Genomic DNA, 22638 nt, shown 5'->3' on the forward strand with positions numbered 1-22638 from the left:
TATAACAATAACGTAATGATATATTGTGAAGCCCTGATGCTAACATTCAAACCAAATAGTGTTAATGGTAATCCAATGAGAATGCAATTTTAGAAACAGTCAAATGTCTTTTATACTGAAAACATGATATTCCAACACAATCTCACAGCAATTCGTAACTTTTTGATTTAGTGGCTAATTCGTATGAATTCGTACGATCTAATTCGTACGATTTAGTACGATTTGCTCATCCCCCAATGACGGTTGGGTTTAGGGGTGGGGTTAGGTGCCACGCCTCCTTTTTAAAATCGTACAATTTCGTACGAATGAACTTGTACGAATTTGTACAAATTAGCCACTAAACTGACAAAACGTAAAATACTTACGTTTTCTCGTGAGATCAGGCTGGATATTCACAACCAACCAGCCAAAAATATTTAGTGAATAGAAGATAAATGTGAATTGAGACACAGCCTAAGCTTTACATAGCAGCTCCTTCCGGTGGCCATAATTACAGTACGCAAGGTTATCACACTGTATGCATCTCGTAGGAAACAAGTGACCATGATTTTGTACACATGCCTGCAGGGCTTTCCTGAGTATGTCAGAAACTTAAAAGGACGATCCACCCACAAGAACACTCCTAGCAAATCTGTGCTGTGAACCATTTCCTTCTTTTTTTCCCCTTGTCTCTCAGGAAAAGAGCCCTCCTGTGAAGTAAACCCCCAGAGTTTTGTTTTCAGCCGCATGAAAGAATATATTATCAGTTCCTGTCTTCGATCCTTCTCATCTTAGCCTGTTGCTGTGGTAAAGAGGTGGTGACACAGAGCGCGGAGGACGAGAAGAGGACAGAAAACCTGTCGGTCCACTGTATCAAGTGACAAAACACACACATTTATAGTACGCCAGGCTAAGTGTGCAATGATGATCAGCCAGTGCATTTCAAACAGAAAAAAAAATGGCGTCTCTCGCAGATGGTTTCTTTGATTAATAATAAATGGTTTTAAAAACATCCCCCATCTATAACAAGGACTCAAGGGAGACATTGCATGGCACTGTAAACTAACAGCACCTTAATGATCCACCTTCCGAGCTACCAAAATACTATTTTATTTTTACACTTCAGCTATAGCAAAAACCGAACATAACCTAGCTAGGGGTGGGTGATATACCCTTAATATATATCATAATATTTCAAGAATAATATAATAATGATATTTATGGTGATATAGAAATAAATGGAAAATTTTATTGGTGTTTGCAGCTGGCCAGTGGCATATAATGCTGATATTGATTGGCCGATATAATGCATGTAGCCTACATTACAGTAAAAGAGAGACATGCAGAAAATTGGTGAAACAAAATATTTATTTTGTGTAATAAAATATTACTTTAATTCAGTAAAAAAAAAAAAAAGACTGCTCTTTAATTTGACATTTCACTCATAATTAGTTATGAGGTTAAAAATAGCATTCATAATGAACGGAAAAAAATATTCATAAATAAATACTGTGCAATTCCATATTTTTTATGTATAATACGTACAATTCATATATAGTTTATAGTAGGGTTCTCACGATACTGGGATTCAGTACCAATCGATACAAACATTTTAAAAACGTCAATTTCCCGCTAACATTTGAGCGCAGTGGAGCATGTTCTTAAACAGCCCTGATTTGCCACCAAAATTACTTTGATTGGCCGTGACGGTCATCAGTTAACCAAACTCACTGGTGTACAGGAACACTGGAGAAATTCAAAAAGTCACGTTGATCAGCTGGTTTGTCTATAAACTGGCATACGAGTGATCCGCTGATGAATTGCTGCTTTAAAACCCTCAAGTGTCCCTGTATCTGTGATTACACTCAGTAAACAGCGGTGTGTTGGTAAACTGATGACCTTCACAGCCTAACACAGTCATTTCTGTTGAGCACATGAACTCAATGGCAAATCAGGGCTGTTTAAGAACATGCTACACAGTGCTCAATTGTTAGCGGGACATTGACGTTTTTAAAATTTCAGTATCGATTGGTACCGAATTCCAGTATCGTGACAACCCTAGTTTATAATATAGTTTACAGGAAAACAGTTTGTTTTAATTAGAGTACATATCATTGTTAATAATAAACATTTGTGTGTGTTGGTTTCATTTTTCTTCATTGTAAAAATAATACAAGCCTGAAGACAAATTACATGCTTGGTCATCAGCATATACCAGCATTAAACACTGGAAAAGACCAGAATATATGCAAATTAGAGGTATGAACCTACACTGGTCTCACAGTTCGGTTACGATAATCATGCCATCGATTCAGTTTAATTCGATATCTCGGTGCATCGACGATGCTTTCCATACACAATTTTTTATTTTACTTCACAGGCGCTGTTCACCGATGAGTGACACTTATGAACGGCAGCAGCACAGTGTTGCCAGATTGGGAGGTTTTCAATTTGACTGTGTGGATAAAAAAAAAGACAGAGAAAATTTGGGCGGTTTTGAAAAGGCGTAATGCCCCCAGCCCCAGACACTAAATAAACCGGTTATGATCTCCCCAAGAGATGCCATCCTTCTCTGATCACAGCTGATCCATGATAGACATGGTAGAGAAAACTCGCGCGCTCATGTCTGTATCCAGAAGTATCGCTGTAACAGCCGAATTGTCCACGTCTGCATCGTGGTGCACCGAAGAAACAATTGATTAAAAAGACATCCCTAATGCAAATGTATATTTTGTTAATGCTAAATTGTCCTTGGAGGAATTGTTGTGCAGAATCGCTATATCATTGATATTATGATTTTTTTAGCATGTAAAAATGTACACCAATTTACAATGTCATTGTGGATGTATGATACAGCACACTCTAACAGCTGGGTACACAATTCAACAGTATCACAACATGAATTTGTAAAAAAATGAATAAATAAATAAAATAAAATCTCAAAAGTGTGTCAAAAGTGTTTGTTTAGATATTTTCTTGGGTAAACAGCATCCCTACTATTTAAATAGCATTTAAAGTAAACACACATTTACGAGCCCAATGCTCTGATTGGCCACCCTGCTCTTTAACATCGTAATCATCCACTGAAAAGCCAAAATGGTTCAACCACTACTGAATATCATAAAGCACTCTAAACTGCGTGAGTCGTAAAGTCTCTCATTAGCACAAGCTTTGCATGTCAGTAATAGGCACCTGTACATATGAGGGTGTGTCTGTTTTAGCTGTAAGACAGGGTGTATCAAGTATGTGTGCGTGCACGTGAACTAGACGTACTAGTGTCCGGCGAGTCTTAAGCAGGTTGCGTTTTGGAGGTGATTCAGAGGCAGGCCTGTGCACGGCGCATTCAGTGCGGAGGGATTGTGGGATGGTGGAGAGGGGGAAGGGGGATGTCCTGAAGCAGGAATGTGCACAGGCAGGCAGCTCCTCAGCTGTAGACTGGCGTCATCCCAGACAGGGAGGACAGAAATCATTAGCTTCTCCAATACATCTTAAGCAGCCTGGCTGATGTCAACGAAAAGTGTTGAAGCCTTTTAATGATCAGAGTCCAGCAGGACTTAACGCTGGGTGGTTGAGGGGGAGGTGCACAAAATAACTGCACAACAGTGGTTGCTAGGATTTTCGGGTTACTAAATATGGCTCGTCTTACTTGATTTTCCTCCTGTTTTATCATCCACCTGGCAATAATAACAGTCAGTGTCTCCACAAATAGCTGGATGATATATCATCAATGTCTAAAGCACATGAAGCAAGGTCGAGCAAAGGTATATAACACTAATTAGCTCACTAACTCTTATACGTCATGATTTAACACACTGCGAATGAAAATGCAGTCTTTATAAACTCCTTTATTTTTGTAAAGTAAAATACCTTGTAAGTTGAGAAATATTTATTTCAGTTGTTTTGCTAATCTACCCCTAACTACTTTTGCTTATCCCAACACTAACTACCTGACAAAAGTCTTGTCGTCGATCCCAGCTGTAAGAGCAACAAATAATAACTTGACTTCCGAGTTGATCATTTGGAAAAGTGGCAGAAGGTCGTTTTTCTGATAAATCATCTGTTGAACTGTATCCCAATCATCACAAATACTGCAGAAGACCTATTGGAACCTGCATGGACCCAAGATTCACACAGAAATCAGTCAAGTTTGGTGAAGGAAAAATCATGGTTTGGAGTTACATTCAGTATGGGGGCGTGCGAGATCTGCAGAGTATATGGCAACATCAACATCCTGAGGCATCAAGACATTTGTGCTGCCCATTACATTACAAACAACAGGAGAGGGCAAATTCTTCAGCAGGATAACGCACTTTCTCATACTTCAGCCTCCACAAAGTTCCTGAAAGCAAACAAGATCAAGGTGTTCCAGGATTGGCCAGCCCAGTTACCAGATATGAACATTATTGAGTAAGTCTGGGGTAAGATGATGGAAGCGGCATTAAAGATGAATCCAAAGAATCTTGACGAACTCTGGGAGTCCTGCAAGAACGCTTTCTTTGCCATTCCAGATGATTTTATTAATAAGTTATTTGAGTTATTCCAGAGATATATGGAAGCAGTCCTCCAAGCTCATGGGAGTCATACACAATATTAATTCTTTTACCACTGCAGCATGACTTTATATTCTATACTGTACATTACAGTGTGGACAAGACGTTTGTCTAAGCAAAGTCAGACCTTACTGTCCAAATTAAATCATTAAAAATCACGGTATGAGTGCACGCAATAGGTTAGTGGTTAGTGGTTAGTGCGCTGACATATGGTGTAGTTGCACTTCAGGGCATCCCGAGTTCGAATCCTGGCTCAAGGACATTTCCCATCCCTACCCACTCTATCTCTCCCACTTCGCTTCCTGTCTGAAATACTGTCCCATCCACTTAATAAAGGTAAAAAGCCCAAAAATAAATCTTTTAAAAAATAAATAAATAAAAATCTAGGTATGATCATATTTTATTTTGGTAAAATAAGTGTAATCTAGAGGCCTTTGCCTTTCATATAAGCCACTTCTGATACCAAATGATCAGGTCAAGTTATTATTTGTCTTTCCCAAAACTTCGATAGGTGACGAGACTTTTGTCAGGTAGTGTAGACATTTAGCACTATCGAGTTTGATACTTTTTATAGGCACTGACCGATTTGCCTTGATGCCATTGAGTAGTCATTCAGTTACAAATTCCAATATGATACCTGAAATGGATCAATCTGGTCAGTGTTAAACTAAGTAAACCAAGTGTGTATGATGGTAATTCTATGTCAAAAATGAACCGATAACACCCTTTGATCCTGAAACATGAGATAAATTGCTTCCATGAGAGGAGAACCGATCTACCCACATGGAAACCAAATCTGCTCTCAATATCACCTGCCGCTTTTGCTTTCGTTTTTATTCATTTTGTTTTTGCCAGTTGTATGACTGGACTTGGACTGGACTGGACTATTTTAATTGTAACCTCAAATGTGATTGGTTACATCCACATTTCATGAAGTCAGCTGTGACAAACCAAAAGTCTTCTGGGATATCAGGCTTGTCGGTCTTCTGTAATTTTTAATAAGAAAAACTGATGAGTGATTCAGAACTTTAAAAGGGATAGTTCACTCCAAATAATTAAAGACTCACCCTCAAGAGGTTCCAAAACTTTAAGTTTTGTGATTCTGTTGAACAAAGAAGATTTTTTGAAGAAAGATAAAAACTGGTACCAACAGACATCCATAGTACAAAACAGAAATACTATGGAAATCGATGGCTCCAGTTTCCAGCTTTCTTCAAAATATACTCTTTTGTTCAACAGAAAAACAGTAAGTCAAACTGGTTTAGAACAAGTTATGGGTGAGTTAATAATGACAAAATGGATGAACTATGCCTTTAAGCATGAAGCAGTGAAACACTTCATTTTTAACTGAAATCAATCTGAACTTATTCAGAATGTTTTATCAAGTACATTTAGTTTCCTTTGGCTTTTTGTTCCTTTCTGCAGTGGCTCAGGAAACAAGAGTTTGACCGTTAAAAAAACAACGACTGCAACTGGAAAAAAAGAAATGTATAATGTAGTCAACAAATTGTTTTAAATAAGTATAAAAATGTATCATTCAGGAACCCATATGCGAGTCAAAGTAACAAACATTTTATATGAACATTTCTGAATGACACCCAACCCTATTTGCTATATTATTATTATTTCTTCCAATTTAAATTAGATGACTAAAATTCTCTATTTGGGAATAAAAATCTGAATTTTAGACTGACCGTGCAAAATTTGTAGCAGAGTGCACCTGCATAAAATACAATAAAACAATCACAAGTAGTGATAAATACAGCTAAGCAAAAATGCAAGTGAAATAAACTGTTTTCTGGAAGTCTAGAAAAATTCAGGTACACAAATGTCAAGTATAACACAATTACAATTGATCTTTTTTATAGTTTTAAACAATATAATTTATTATGCCTAAATGATTTACCTGGTTTGAAACACAGTCACAAGCCCAAAAAACACTTGCAAATGGCAAACGTTCCAGTCACTTTACAATAGGGTATATGCAAAGCTAGTGTTTCTTCCCATACTCATAAACTTCCGGTGAACGGTTAATGTGACTTTTTTTTCGTCTTTTTTTTTTTTTTTACCATTTTATTCGGTTCCTTTTACAGCATCAATGCTGTAATATAATTAAAACATAATCAAAGCCATTTACAAGCATGCGCCCGTCAGAATTAGCAGACGAGTGAAGAAGCTCCATTGAATATACTGGGGTAAAACAAATGTTCATATTTTAAAGACATGGTGGGGAAAAATGTAATTTAATGCAGTGCGTCGTGTACATTCTGAGACCCACTTTATATTGGATATCAGTCAGGCATTGGAGATTGCTGATTTTTAAAGAAAACAGACCTTAAACGCACTGATTTTGTAATGGCATACAGTTCACCGGAAGCAATTGACCCAGGTAACTGACAAATTAAAAGTCCTTCTGCATATACCCTATTTCATGAGTGTTTTCAACAGTGGCTCCTGGTCAACTATAATCTTGACTCGACACAGCAGATCCTGCGATGTGACTATTGCAGATCCTGCGATGCGACTATATATATATATATATATATATATATATATATATATATATATATATATATATTTTTTTTTTTTTTAATTTATTTTTTTTTTTAAATCTAAAAATTTTTGGAAAAAAATAGGCTGTAATTTGTAATCCATGCGACAAATTCAAATCCAGTTAATGTTCTCCCTTTTTTTTTTAAAGTGCACCAGTTTTTGCCAAATAATGTCAGATGCCTCTGTTGATCTTAATGAACTTCGCTGTGAAAACTAGGAGTGCAACAGATTAAAAATATTTTTTTCTAAATTTTTGGATCCAAGATCAGATACATTTTTTAGATGAGTCAAAAAAAATAAGCCTGGGTGGATTGGAGGAGTTGGACAAACATAAATTTGCTTTACGTTTTATACTTACGAAAGCAATGAGTGATTTTACTTCTTTTGTTTGATTAACAAATGTGGCCACTTTCAGAGCGAATGCCCAGACACAATATACTGATACACAAGTTTTCTTTATCAGCTATTGTCCTTGATTGGGGTATTTTGACCTGAAACTTCATGGGGAAACCAGACATATGAAAAGCTGCAAAAATGGTTTCAATTAATCCCCAGATCACATGCATCCAAAACTATGGCCAATGAAGAATATTTATTATGATCAACCGTGATCTATTACACACTTGCAGTAAATACAAATAATTGATGTTGTATACTTAGTGGAAAAACTATCACAGCACACATCTCTATGAAGCCGGATCATCTGATCCCAGTTCAGTGCCTTAAAATACATATTGAAAACAGTGCAGGAGAAGGGGAAAATTCTCAGGTTACCTGCTGTCCTCCTGTTCCCTCTGTCTAGCTTATTGAGACCTTGTGAACCCAAGATACAATCCTACACCCCAGTCTGTGTATTATGATAGGAACCAATCTTTCACAGTATTTTTGCAGGTGTAGATGGAATTGTGTTGTGCTTTCAGTCTCTCCAAACAAATGGAGGTGTCCAATGATATCTACAAGCATGCCAGTCCAGAAATGACTGCATTGTAGAGGGCAGAGGAATCTTTCAGGCAAGTTCAAGGACCAAAATATATCACTGTTCCATAATAATTATCAAAGCTTTATCATAACAACAATCCTACTTCAACAGGTATGCAACATCATGAAGGAGTGTGAATTAGGGCTGCACGATTCTGGCAAAAATGTGAATCACAATTATTTTTTTTTTCTTAAAATCAAGATTGCGATTTTCTCACGATTCTGTAAATGTAAAATAAAGGTTAATATGAGTAGGTTAATATGAGTAGACTATTATTATTGTTAATTCTCAAACATATGGTAAAACAACAATAATAATACTAGGCCTATGTGTAGGTCTACGGTTGCTTAATATGCAAAATTATGGACTTAATATGCACTTAAAATTAAAAGACATTATGGTGGACTTGGATAGACTTTCAATATGTCCTGTTTGTTAATTCACAGTAAAATGATGACATCAGAATATAACTATTCATAATTATAGAGTTGATTTATTATGTTTAAGACATGTGCTTGTCATCTGTTAGACAACATTATTAGACCATTTGTTTTACTGGTAAAATTAGAATTTTGTCATTATCAGATTCCTTCTTGCATTATATTCAACATTATATATAGGCTAGGGTTGTTATACTGACACAGTAAGCATTTATTTTTCATCCACAACACTTTGTGTTCGCTATGAAAGAAAAAACATATCAAATGCTTGTCGTAATCATAACTCTAAAATGCAAAATGATCATTTAAATCATGTACGCTTAGGTTTCACTTTGACTTCCTATTGCAGCTCATGGCCGTCGTCACTGTGAGAAAAAACACACACATGCAAATCAAACCTTCCGCACGGCGCTCAAACGATCGCTCTGTGCAACAAACTGAACGTTATTTACAACTTCATTAACTGTTATTCACAGCCTATGCAGCTTCTGTTCACTAAAGTAGGCGTCATGCGTGCACGCGCGCGTTCTCGGAAGTAAACAAACAGCTCGCAGTCAGCTCACGTGAGATTTCGCAGCTGTGAATACATCATTACATTTAGACAGAAATTACATTTTTGGGTGAATTATACCTTATAAATACAGTATGTGACACTTTTAACGCCATTTGAAGGTGTCAATGTTGCTGTGATGACTTCTGCGACTGCCTTGCTTCTCTCCTGACCTTGAAAATATAATTGGCTGAATCATAGAAAAAAAGCAGAATTAAGATTGTGTAGGGTCGAATCGAGATTGTGATCTTTTTTTGATTAATCGTGCAGCCCTAGCGTAAATAATAACAGAATTATCATTTTTGCATGATGTATTACTTTGGACAAGTCATTCCTAACAGACCATATCATTGTTATGGTAAACAAAAGAATGAAAATATCCTGAGAAAACAAACTTGTTCTGTTGAAGCAGAGGAGCTCTAACGCTTGATGTCACTGAGAAACAGACTGCTCTGAGCTCCAAAAAGAAAAACACATTTTTCAATGGTGTGAAGGGAAAAGTTAAGTAACGCACATTCCAGAAAACACTTGCTTCAATCCATAAATGTCAAGCTTAGCAACAAAAACATCCATAGAGGTCCAAGAAGCTCACACCGCTCATTACTAATCTATACAAGCACACATAAAACATTCATGTATTTGATAAGTTTATTATTTCAGAAAACCATACAATAATGTGTTAGAACAGTATCAAACAATTTAAAATAAACTTTAACCTTGGCACCTAAACCTTGTTTTCAATCATGACCTTTTTCTTTGACTATATTCAATTGAAAGCTGTCAGTAAAAGCAAGCAGAAGCTAGTAAGGTACTTTACATGCATTACGTCCCGTTTCCACTGACTGGTACAGTACGGTACGGGTCGTTATCAGACTTGCGTTTCCACTGCCAAAAGGGAACCAATGGTACCCTTTTGGTTGGCGTGGTGTACGACAGAAAGTTTCAGTCAACGTCATTCTCGCTCTAGGAAATCTAGCTCAAAGTAAAGCTATTCGGGTTGTTCACATATCATATGCACTCAAACCTTAGGTAAAACACTGGGAGTAAATGTATGAGGATAGTGTGCATACAAACATTTGATCCATTCAAAATCATGTACTTAATTTGTACGAATAAACTAGTGAACACTTGTGACTGTATAACTAACATCTGGATCTGGGAAGAGCAGCTTATCAGCTATTTTAAGTAGCTAATAGCATATAAGCTATGGACTAGGGCTGCACAATACATTGCAAAATAATTGTTATCCTGATAATAGTATATGCAATATACATAACACTAAATTACATTTATTTTATGCACTGGTTTTTAATCTAAATTTGACTAACCAGATGGGGCTTCATTATCATTATCCCCGTCTCCTCAGTAGTTGCTGTTCTGCTATTGGCTGGAGCTTCCCAAACGTGAACAGAGCTAACATTAAACACTAATGGCGGGAGTCAAGACAAAATGACAAAATGAGGTTTTCACTCATTTCATAGTGTTTTAATGGCTTAAAGTTTGCACCTTGACAGTTGTTTAGTCTGAATTAGAATAATTATTTCAAAACAATATATTTTACCTGTTTGTTTTAATATCATTAAATAAATAAATGATTTAAAATGCTAATATAAAATAGCTTTTTTAGGGAAATGTTACGTTGTAAGAAATATCTCTAATCAACACACTCAACAACAATATCTCATATGTTTCCAGTATCGCGCAGCCTAACTATGCATTTTGTATTATTTGATTCAGAGTTTACATTGAATACTTGGATGACTATTAAAATGAAGAACTAACGACACATCCCCTTCAGAAATGAGATCTTTAAGAGTCTGTCAATTTAAAGTTCTGAGGGTGGGTTTTGAGTGAACTAAACCTCAACATTTTGACTTGGCTTCTCTGCTGTGCGCACTTGGCCATCAGTGCACACAAAGGTTAGAACTATTTATTGGGTACTTGCAGGTCAAAAATGTAGCCCATGCCCTGCAGCTGTTTTTCTCTGAATCATAATAACTTTACATGCACACAATTTCACATGAGCACACACAGAGAATCATGGGGATATCCTGCACACTTCCCCCTTCCTGTGAGTCAAGTGGCCTATTTCCACATTAACAGCACGCATACAAATTGGATAGCTGGACCCTGCCAAAAAACTGTGGTTCCATTCATTCGCTTCTGCAATTCTGAGTATATCTCAAATGTGCACAAACAAAACATGGAAATTCCCTTAAATTCATTTTCTTGACAGATAATCATTATAAAGGGGAAGCATTAAAGGAGCCATTCACCCCAAAATGACAATTTGCTGTTAATTTACTCACCCTCAGGCCATCTTAAATGTAGGTGACCTTATTCGTTAGTAGAACATTAAAGACCATTTTTAGCTGAAGTAGTGATCTTTGGTGATTCATAAAAAGCAAGCCAATAGCTTAAGGCACTTTGAGAGTCAAATAAATAAATAAACAAATATATAGACACACAATTAATATCCATCCAAATCTTATGAAATTAAAACAACTAGCCTGTTTGGAAAGTAAATATTATTTATAATAGTATTTTTATGTTTAATCCAAACAGCCACAGCAATGCAAAAAAATCTGAAAGGTAAATTGATGCATCAGAACTATACCACTTTTAAGAACTTCCATGTAGGGCTGCACAACTAATCGAAAAAAGATTATGGTCTCGAATCGACCCTCAATACGATCGCAGCATAGCCACAGTTCAACCAATTACATTTTTTAAGTAGGGCTGCACAACATATATCGTTTCAGCATTGAATGTGATCATTCAGAAGTCACATTGCAGGATATACAATGTTCATTTTGTATTATAATTCATCATTTGCATATGTTTTTGAGGCCTGTGACTGTATAACGACTTTTAAAACATTCAGGCATAAGAAATTGTTCTGCTTGTAACTTTAATAATGATTCATTTGAGTGTATTATTTTTATTATTCAATTACTGTACCTGAATAGTCTTAGACAGCAAACGGCAAAACACTATTTGTTTCAATAGTGTCCATTTCTTTATTGTATTTGAGCAATTCTAGCATTATGGATGTGATATATGCAGTAAAAACTCATACATTTACTGAGAAACTATATGTTAACATTATTTTGAAACATGTTTATATTTTACAAAACAACTAACCACTGAGTTATGGGATCAGAAAAATATCAATTTGTAAAGTTTACAGTTTACAGTATATAGAATACTTTGTAGAAATTTTGTGAATTAAACTGCACAACCCAAAAGAAACAATGCTAATCAAAAGGATAAGAGTTGGCTCTCTATAGAACAAAAATTATTGTATTTTTTTTCATTGTTGCATTTAGGAGGAAAAAAGCTTGGTTATGGATGTGACATCTCTCCGTTATAGATGTGGCAGATATGAAATTGCCACTTGTGGGACTTTGGTAAATCAAATATAATTGTTTAAAAACACTGACAGAAACATTTTGAGTATTTTTACAGTACTGTAAAATACAAGCTTACACAAAAAACCTAGAAAGGGTTTCGCTATTTTGGTAAAAACTTTTTTTATTTTCATAGCAAGGTTGACATTTGCATGGAATTAATTGCTCATTTATAGAGTGTTTATTACATTATATGCAGATGTTCTCACCAGAATCATCCTAATCAATCTAAAGTGATCAATTCTTTCCAAAAAGAGATATTCAAGTCATCTGTTGAAATTGTACTCATATCGCAAAATAACAAAATATCGCAATGTTAGATTTTTTCAATATCATGCAGTCCTATTTTCAAGTTCAGGAGAAAAGCATATATAGATTCACAAGCCTTTACATTGTTTTATATATGTTGCTCAGTAACGTGGACACCTTCAAATGGAGTTGAAAGAGTCACATACTGTATTTATAATGTATAATTCACCCAAAAATGTCATTTCTGTCTTCATGTAATGACGTATTTATGGCCGTGAAATCACATGAGCTGACACACTGTTTACTATGGAGAGGATGCGTGCACGTGCCCACAAATGAGGTTTACATTAGTTGTTGTATAGTCATTTTTTTCATAGGGAACACAGAGTGTTGTGCATAAGAATAAATGTTTAACAGGGTCAGTAGAACTACTCTAGCCTATATAACGATGAATATAATGCAAGCGGGAATCTGATTATGACAAATGTCTCATTTTATCAGTGAACAAAAAGATCTAATAATATTGTCATTGACAGATTGCAAGCACATGTCGAAAATAATTCAACTTCAGAAATATGAATAGTTGTATTCTGATGTAATCTCTTACTGTGCATTACCGACCAGGACAAATTTAAAGTCTGTTCAAATCCACCATTCCAAGTCTATAAAAGATTTAGCAATATTATTATTGTTGTTTTACCATATGTTTGAGTAATAACAATAATAATAGCCTACTCAAATTAACCTTTATTTTACATCTACAGAATTTTGAAACAATCATGATCTTTATTTTTAAGCAAAAAAAAAAAAAAAAAGATCACGATTCTGATTTTTTCTGGCCAATATGTGTTTTTTGACTGTTTTTTGACTAAATGTGGTTACTTGACTTTCAATTTGTAGATGAACTATGCCTTTAAATGCATAACATGCAAAAAAGGCAAAATATTACATGTTATCATAAACACTTTTACAAACAACAACACACAACAACAACACATACATTACTTTTGGAAGCTGTGCATACAAACAACAACAACACATACATTAACACTTTTGGAAGCTGTGCATACAAACAACAACACACAACAACACATACATAAACACTTTTGGAAGCTGTGCATACAAACAACACCACACATAAAAAAAGGTCTTCAACCTGTATGCTTGCATTCTGACTGTACCATAGTAAATTGAGCTTTAATCTCTCTATATTTTAATATAATGAATAAAGCCTGAGTCACACACTGAGCAACGCTTACAACAGGATGTGACACATGTTAAAACCTTCCTGCTCACCTGTGGACACTCACACACGCGCACACACAGCATTACAACAAATTCAAATAAGCCAACAATTAGTCAGAGTCATTACGATGAACAACTGGTCTCCGTAAACACCAAAATACATAAAAATTGTAGTTCAAAGATGACAGCAATGTTCCTCATACACAAACAGACCATCTAAAATGCCAACATCCCATTGAAGTTGAAGCTACACCAATTACAGGGTCTCCAACACAGGACAAGACTGTTAACTAGAACTTCTGACAAATGACAAGCTCAGCTGCCACACTTTACAGACTGATTGATAGTCAACAAGGGCAGGTAATAGCCTGATATATGCCACACTCAGAAACAGTCACTGAGGTGGTACTCTTTCAAAAGGTACATATTTGTACTTTTATGTACAACATAAGTACCTTTAAGGTGCAATTTAGACCCTTTAGGCACTAATATAGAACTTTAAGTAAATATGGATCGTTTAGGTATTAATATACAGTTGAAGTCAGAATTATTAACCCCATTTGAATTATTATTTTTTTAAATATTTCCCAAATTATGTTTAACAGAGCAAGGAAATTTCACAGTATGTCTGATAATATTTTTTCTTCTGGAAAAAGTCTTATTTTATTTCGGCTAGAATAAAAGCAGTTTTTAAGTTTTTTTTTTTTTTTACATTTTAAGGGTCAATATTATTAGCCCCTTTAAGCTATATTTTTTTCGATAGTCTACAGAACAAACCATCATTATACAATAACCTGCCTAATTACCCTAACCTGCCTAGTTAACCTAATTAACCTAGTTAAGCCTTTAAATGTCACTTTAAGCTGTATAGAAGTGTCTTGAAAAATATCTAATCAAATATTATTTACAGTCATCATGACAAAGATAAAATAAATCAGTTATTAGAAATGAGTTATTAAAAATATTATGTTTAGAAATGTCTTGAAAAAAATCTTTCCATTAAACAGAAATTGGTGGGGGGAGGGGAATAAACAGGAGGGGCTAATAATTATGACTTAAACTGTATACTCTTTAAATACAAAAGTGCACCGGTCTAGTGACAGCTGTTGTCCCTTTACTTATATGTATATGGTATTGAATGATTACTATATTAATATATATTTATTATAATATTACATATTTAGACAGGCATATTTTGATGTTCTTTTAGGCACAAAATAGTCTCTTTTTTAAATAACATACCTAGATGTACTACTTAAACATTATGGTATTGCTATGGTACTGATGACATTACAGCAACAGTGTATTTTGTTGTTCATGATGGTTCTATTATAATAGAACATTGTGTCATGCAGATATTGAAATAATGAGACATGTCAAAGTAGCATGGAAAAGGGAATCAACTGATCTGCATGGTACATGAAACCAAAACATGATACCATAGTCCATATTTCTGCAAGTTATCTGTTTCAATATACCATGGTGCATGGCAATGACATGTCAAAACCATTGCACTTTATTTAACGTAATAATGTGACAGTAATCCCATTTAGCATTAAAAATAAAAGCTGCGATAACCTCATATTTTAACCGTATTGCATGTATTATAAACATATAGACTGTAACATACACTAATATATCCCAGATATTCTGCTACACAAATGTAAATAGTGATTTAAAGCGGCGGCTGGAGTCACATCTATCAGCAGCCGGCCAACCAACCACAGAACTGTTGCCAACCCTCCAAAACAGCTGGAAAATAACTTATTCTGGGCCCTTATGCAGGCTGACTTAAAACCCACCCATGATGATAGGGGAAAATCAAAGCGTCGAGTGTGTTTTAATTTGAGAGGGACTCACCTTCATGTCGTTCATGATGATTTGGAAGAGCCCTCCCAAAGCGCTGCACTCCTTCTCCATTCCCGCATCCATTTTACCAGCCCAAAAACACACGCGCAGCGCTGACACTTCTCCTGCCTACGAAAGCTCACCTCGAAACCGGCTGTCAATATCTGAAGGGCGCGGTAGCAATCTGTTTTTGAAGGTTATCGCGCGAATAAGGCAAAATGTGATAAATTAATGCAAAAACAGTGAGTGTTATTCCGCTGATTGGCTGCCCGGCGCAAGCAAACTAGTCCCGGCCACGCAACTTACTAAACCTCTGAAAATACCTCGCATCGCCACGATAAAAGATGATAAAAAATAACTAAAAACGTGATTTTTGATAATAAATCTCCAGGTCAAAAGAAAGTGCCACGTAAGCGCAGGTAAACCCGCAGAAAAAAAGGCGACCGTTGAAAAGTCGAAGTACCTGGCTCGGCGTTTTCAAAAGCTTGGCTCTGTTAGATCGATAGTCACGTTAGTTTAGGTCGCGACAACCGCCGTGTTTTTTATTCCTCATGGTTTCATTCAGTCGATCCAGCCGCTGATATATCCTTATTTGTGATGATTTTAAACGGTTGCAGTTTGAACGACACTTTCTGGTGAAATGAATGCGGCCAAAACTGACTAAACTTTCGACTCCTGATAGATTCCACAGAGTGAGTGAGTGGTAAACATTATTCACCGCTGGCTCTCTCTCCCTCGCGCTCGTTTGTGTGGATCGGCTGGCGGACGAACTCAAAAAGGGGCGGAGCATCAGCACTACGGAAATCTTCGTGCCTTTTCGTCTATGCCACTTTTGCCATTCACAGATACAGTTGAAGTCAGAATTATTAGCCCCCCTGTTTTTTCCACCAATTTCTGTTTTACACAGAGAAAAGTTTTAATGAAAGTAGTTTTGAAAGTAGTTTTAATAAGTAATTTCTAATAATTGATGTATTTTATCTTTACCATGATGACTAAATAATATTCTACTAGATCTTTTAAAGACACTTCTATTCAGCTTAAAGTTACATTTAAAGGCTTAACTAGGTTAATTAGGTTAACTAGGCAGGTTAGGGTAATTAGGCAAGTTATTGTATAACTATAGTTCTGTAGACTATCGAAAAAATATAGCTTAAAGGAGCTAATAATTTTGACCTTAAAATGTTTTTTTTTTTATAAAAAACTGCTTTTATTCTAGCCAAAATAAAACAAATAAGACTTTATTATTAAATATTATCAGACATACTGTGAAAATTCCCTTGCTCAGTTAAACATAATTTGAGAAATATTTAAAAAAGAAAAAAAATCAAAAGGTGGCTGATAATTCTGACTTCAACTGTATATGTATTTTCTGGCTCAAAAGACCCACCCCCTACTCACAAAGTCCAGATTTTGGCCCCTATATGAGCCCATTTGTCCCATTTTTGACAGTATGCCATCATATATTGTGAAAATAACAGATAAAAGAAGGCTTTAAGACACATTTAATTATAAATTATTATTAAAATGGACATATTCTGACTGAGGAAATGAGCTGGCTAGTTTGTTATTTGCTTATAGTCTACAGTTTTTAATTTAAAACAGTTTTAACAGATTCCTAATTGCTTTAAATGATGAATGATAATAAATCAGCATTTAAAAAACATGTATATTTTCATATTTCTTTGTTAAATATTTTAAATTTAAAATTATAATCTCATTACATTATTTATAAAACTGCAATAACATAATGTACATTTGAAAATAAACACAATTGTTTGTAAACATAAAATAGTATGGTGGGCACTTTGTAAGAAATGTAAGATGTAAGAAATGTAAGAAATGTAAGTATGTAAATGTAAATGTAAGAAATATTTTTGTTGCATCAAAAAGTGTGGTATTGATAACCAATCCGACAAGCTAAAAATAGTGCTGAAACGGACACTAAAATGCAGTATTTAAACCTCATAATTTAATAGTAAATGAGGCTAATGACTGCTGTAAGGTCCACTTTTTGAGGAAAAATGACCATCCATTTTAATAGGCTGGCTGCCAGCATGTTAACTGTAAACTGATTAAAAAAATATATCTCTGTATTTTAATATCATGAATAAAAGTTGGAGTAAAATATTAGGGAATGCTTGCAGCATTGCCCTATTGCCCCAATATGTATATGTACATCTTTTTGTGTTGAGTTATATACAGTTGAAGTCAGAATTATTATAGAAAGTCTTATTAACTTTCCTAATTGCCCTAACCTGCCTTGTTAACCTAATTAACCTAGTTAAGCCTTTAAATGTCACTTTAAGCTGTATAGAAGTGTCTTGAAAAATATCTAGTAAAAATTATGATATTTACTGACATCATGACAAAGATAAAATAAATCAGTTATTAGAGATGAGTTATTAAAACTATTATGTTTAGAAATGTGTTAAAGAAATCTTCTCTCTGTTAAACAGAAATTGGGGGGGGGGAATAAACAGGGGGGCTAATAATTCTGACTTTAGCTGTACATAAAAATGTTGAATGTAGTTCTGTTTAAATTAAACTCATTTTTAAATAATTGGCCAAAATATTAATTATTAATTAATTATTTTTATAAATAATATCAATTAATATTACACTATTTTAAATAATATACATTTTTATATTAATATTTTAAAATTGTAATAAAAATTAGGTTATTCATGAAAAGGTTATCCTCCCTTATATGTTTTATTTTGTTGTTGTTCATCATTTCATGCACCAAGTGACATTGTTTATTTATTTATTTATTTATTTAGAAGAAATGTCATCTGTATAGTTTATATTTGACTCAAACACATATATAAGCATTTTAGCCTTTTTATTTCCAATGAAGGAAAATGATCCGTTTATATTATTATCAGTTTGATGGATTAATATGCCCACTCCTTCTTGACCTTTTATAAAGATGAATAGACGGCATGACTACATATAACTACTGTTATATTTGTCTACACACAAGAGAGCCGCTGGTTCATCTATGAGTCAGCATCATTGTAATCTTGGCCAGCCTTGTGCTGTTACCTGACATTACAAAATGAGCCCACCTCTCATCTGAGCCGTCTCATAGCAACACAGACATGATCAATTCAGCATCACGTCCTCTAGTGGCCACCTGTCTGTCTGTCTGAGGGAAGAGAGGTCACCTTCTTTAGCAGGCTGTGCTGGGCTTTATGTGCCCACTCACAACACCAGCAGCTACACTCACAAAGTCAATAGACTGAGCATGTAAGCAGTGTTCTAAGACCAAGTGTAACCCTTCTGCATATGCAATAAACATTTTTGTCTTTTAAAAAATTATTTCCATATAGTTTTATTAGTGTGTCTTTAAGGCATGGTGGGTAGCATGATCGCCTCACAGCAAGAAGGTCACTGGTTCAAGCCCTGGCTGGGTCAGTTGCATTTCTGTGTGGAGTTTTGCATGTTTTCCCCGTGTTGGCGTGGGTTTCCTCCGGGTGCTCTGGTTTCTCCCACAGTCCAACGACATACGTGAATTAAAAAAGCTAAATTGGCCATAGTGTATGTGTGTGAATGCAAGAGTGTATGGGTGTTTTCCAATGTTGGGTTGTGGCAGGAAGGGCATCTGCGGTGTAAAACATATGCTGGATAAGTTGGTGGTTCATTGCACTGTGGTGACCTCTGATTAATAAAGTGACTAAGCTGAAAAGAAAATGAATGAATTATATCTTCATAGTTTTTTATTGTATTATTTTGGTTAATGCAAACAGTATAGATTTTGCCTAAATTCTATTAAAATGTTAATATTTTGTCACAATTTCCTTTCATGAATCTATTTTACATTATAGATACAAAAAAAGCTCCTCCCAGGACCTTCAGGACAAAAATGTAACCCATTACAATCCATTAAAACCACAATAATACATCCCAGAGAGGCAAAAACAAGTCTTGCATTATTTGTTTGTTACATTATTATGCAAAGAGTATTTTCTTTATTTATTTAGCCATTTTGTTTCAGGTTTGGTATGTGGGAGCAAATAATAACAATTAGTTTTGGTATGTGTATATATATAATAATAATAACTCCTTACATTTATATAGCGCTTTTCTGGACATTCAAATCACTTTACATATTGGAGGAATCTCCTCATCCACCACCAGTGTACAGCATCCACCTGGATGACGTGACGGCAGCCATTTTGCGCAAGACCGCATACCACACACCAGCTGATTGGTGGAGAGGAAACAGAGTGATGAAGTCAATTATTATAAGGGGATGGTTAGGTCATAATGGACAGAGGCCAGTGAGCAAATTTGACCAGGATACCCCTACTCTTTTTCGAAACACATCCTGGGATTTTTTTAACAACAACAGAGTCAGGACCTCACTGAGCAGTATAGAGTCCCATTCACTATACTGGGGCATTAGGACCCACACTGACTGCAGTTTGAGCACCCCCTGCTGGCCTCACTAACACCACTTCCGGCAGCAACCTAGCTTTCCCATGTAGTGTCCCATCCAGGTACTGACCGGCGCAGCCCTGCTTAGCTTCAGTGGGCGACCATGTTACAGAGAGCTAGCTGCCGGCATAAAAAAAACTTTAAATGTTGTCAGATAATTTCTTCTAAAATGAGCATTTTTATCAGGCTTTTATCAGATTATCTATAGCAATGTCACTTTTAGGACAAAGAATAAGTCTTATTCATGGTCTTTAAAGTGAAATAACTCAACAATAACAAATTTTTGATAGAATATTGGTGTTTTTTTGCATCTGAACTCTTCATATATAATGATAAATCTGTTTTACTGTGAGTTTTTAGTAATGACACTGCTCAAAAATAATATTTATAATTAATCCTAGACTGCATTCATTCATTCATTTTCCTTCGGCTTAGTCATTTTATTCTTAGACCCTTTATATCAGGGGTTACCACAGCGGAATGAACCGCCAACTTATCCAGCTAATGTTTTACCCAGCAGATGCCCTTAACTGGGAAACACCAATATACTCTCACATGTGCACACACACACACTATGGACAATTTAGCTCACCCAATTCACCTATACCACATGTCTTTGGACTGTGGGGGAAACCGGAGCTCCCGGAGAAAACCCACGCCAACATGGGGAGAGCATGCAAACTCCACACAAAAATGCCAACTGACCCAGCTGGGACTCAAACCAGCGACCTTCTTGCTGTGCAACAGTGCTAACCACTGAGCTACCGTGACGCCCCATATCCAAGACGGCAATAATTAAATAAATAAAATTTGCTTATATATGTAATTGTTCCGTTATAAAAAACAAGTCATTTAAAGGGTTAAAATTTATACAATTAATGACGTTTCAGTGGTAATCATCAAGACTGATGGAAAACATAAAAATATGATACTTTTATTATGATTTTACAGACATTTTTGTCCCTTCTTTGTACCTAATTATGACTTTGTTATAATTTTGAATGTTAATATCAGTTCAGAGCGACGCGGTGGCGCAGTGGGTAGCACGTTCGCCTCACAGCAAGAAGGTTGCTGGTTCAAGCCTCGGCTGGGTCAGTTGGCATTTCTGTGCGGAGTTTGCATGTTCTCCCCGTGTTCGCGTGGATTTCCTCAAGACATGTGGTACAGGTGAATTGGGTATGCTAAAATTGGCCATAGTGTATGTGAATGAGTGTGTATGAATGTTTCCCAGTGATGGGTTGCGGCAGGAAGGGCATCCGCTGTGTAAAAACATATGCTGGATAAGTTGGCGGTTCATTCTGCTGTGGCGCCCCCAGATTAAATAAGGGACTAAGCCGAAAAGAAAATGAATGAATTAATATCAGTTCATATCTATATAAAAGGTTATACAATTTTAAGTTTTTAGGATAGGGTCCAAGCCTGCATTAATACGGCAAACGCTGTTTAACTGTAGTATGACTTTGGTGCCATCTAGTGGTGAAAGTTCGGTAGTTCAGTAATGTTTGTATAGAAGACGTGCTGCGTAAGTAATATCACACTTCGATATTATTGAGCTGAATTGAATATATACGAATTCATAACAATTATGAATGAAAAGTCAAAACCTATTACCAATGAGATTTTAGAGGTGACATTCTCACGAGGCCTCAGTGTGCAAAGACCAGGCCTTGAGAGAGAATTTGTGAATGGCGGTAAAGCAGGGTCATGTGACAGTAACAACATGGAGAATGCAGTACGTCTGAATGTCATTCATACATACATTTGAGCGTGCAATTTTTAACAGTCTCTTAAAGGGACAGTTCACCTAAAGTGAAAATTGTCAACATTTACTCTCTCTTCACTTTTCTTTTCCTATTATGGATGTCAGTGGCAACCAGTTTCCAACACACTCTAAATCTATTTCTTATTCAGCAGAAGAAACCCATAAAGATTTGTTTACACTTGAGGGTGAGTAAATTTTCACTTTTGCCTGAACTATCCCTAAAAATAATTACTTAATCTACTTAAGAAAAAAATAGCGATATCAGACAAAGTTCCCAGCTATCTTTGAGATAAAGTACTAGCATACTAAAAGTAGGTCTACTGTATGTATACTGCCTATTTACAGCACTTCATATTTTTTTTCTGGCCAAAATCATTCTTTGACAACACCCATTAAAACATTGGATAAGTCAGGGATTCCCAAACTTTTCAGCCCATGATCCCAAAAATAACAATGTCAGGGACCCCCATTATCCTCAGAGGTGGTTATAAATATACTAATGTTAAATATACCAATAGGTCTTTATAAACACAAGCATATTGACAGCACGAAAAAAAATCCATATATATTTATATGGTATTCCTAATTTATCAATTTGTTTAATTTCAACATAAGAACTAATCGGGGGGAATG

General features: G+C 35.5%; 1 protein-coding gene across 3 annotated transcripts in view; it reads right to left on the minus strand.

The window, feature by feature from the left end:
* mtss1 (MTSS I-BAR domain containing 1) overlaps nt 1–16557 on the minus strand; it is a 115774-nt gene extending 99217 nt beyond the window's left edge. For all 3 annotated transcript variants that reach the window (XM_056460525.1, XM_056460524.1, XM_056460522.1), the window contains exon 1: nt 15816–16557. In XM_056460525.1, the coding sequence (XP_056316500.1) occupies nt 15816–15887 (72 nt within the window). In that variant the 5' untranslated portion in view covers nt 15888–16557. The remainder of the gene's footprint in view (nt 1–15815) is intronic.
* Between the last annotated feature and the right edge of the window lie 6081 nt (nt 16558–22638).

Source organism: Danio aesculapii, chromosome 6, assembly GCF_903798145.1.
Source record: "Danio aesculapii chromosome 6, fDanAes4.1, whole genome shotgun sequence".
In the NCBI taxonomy this organism is placed as follows: domain Eukaryota; kingdom Metazoa; phylum Chordata; class Actinopteri; order Cypriniformes; family Danionidae; genus Danio; species Danio aesculapii.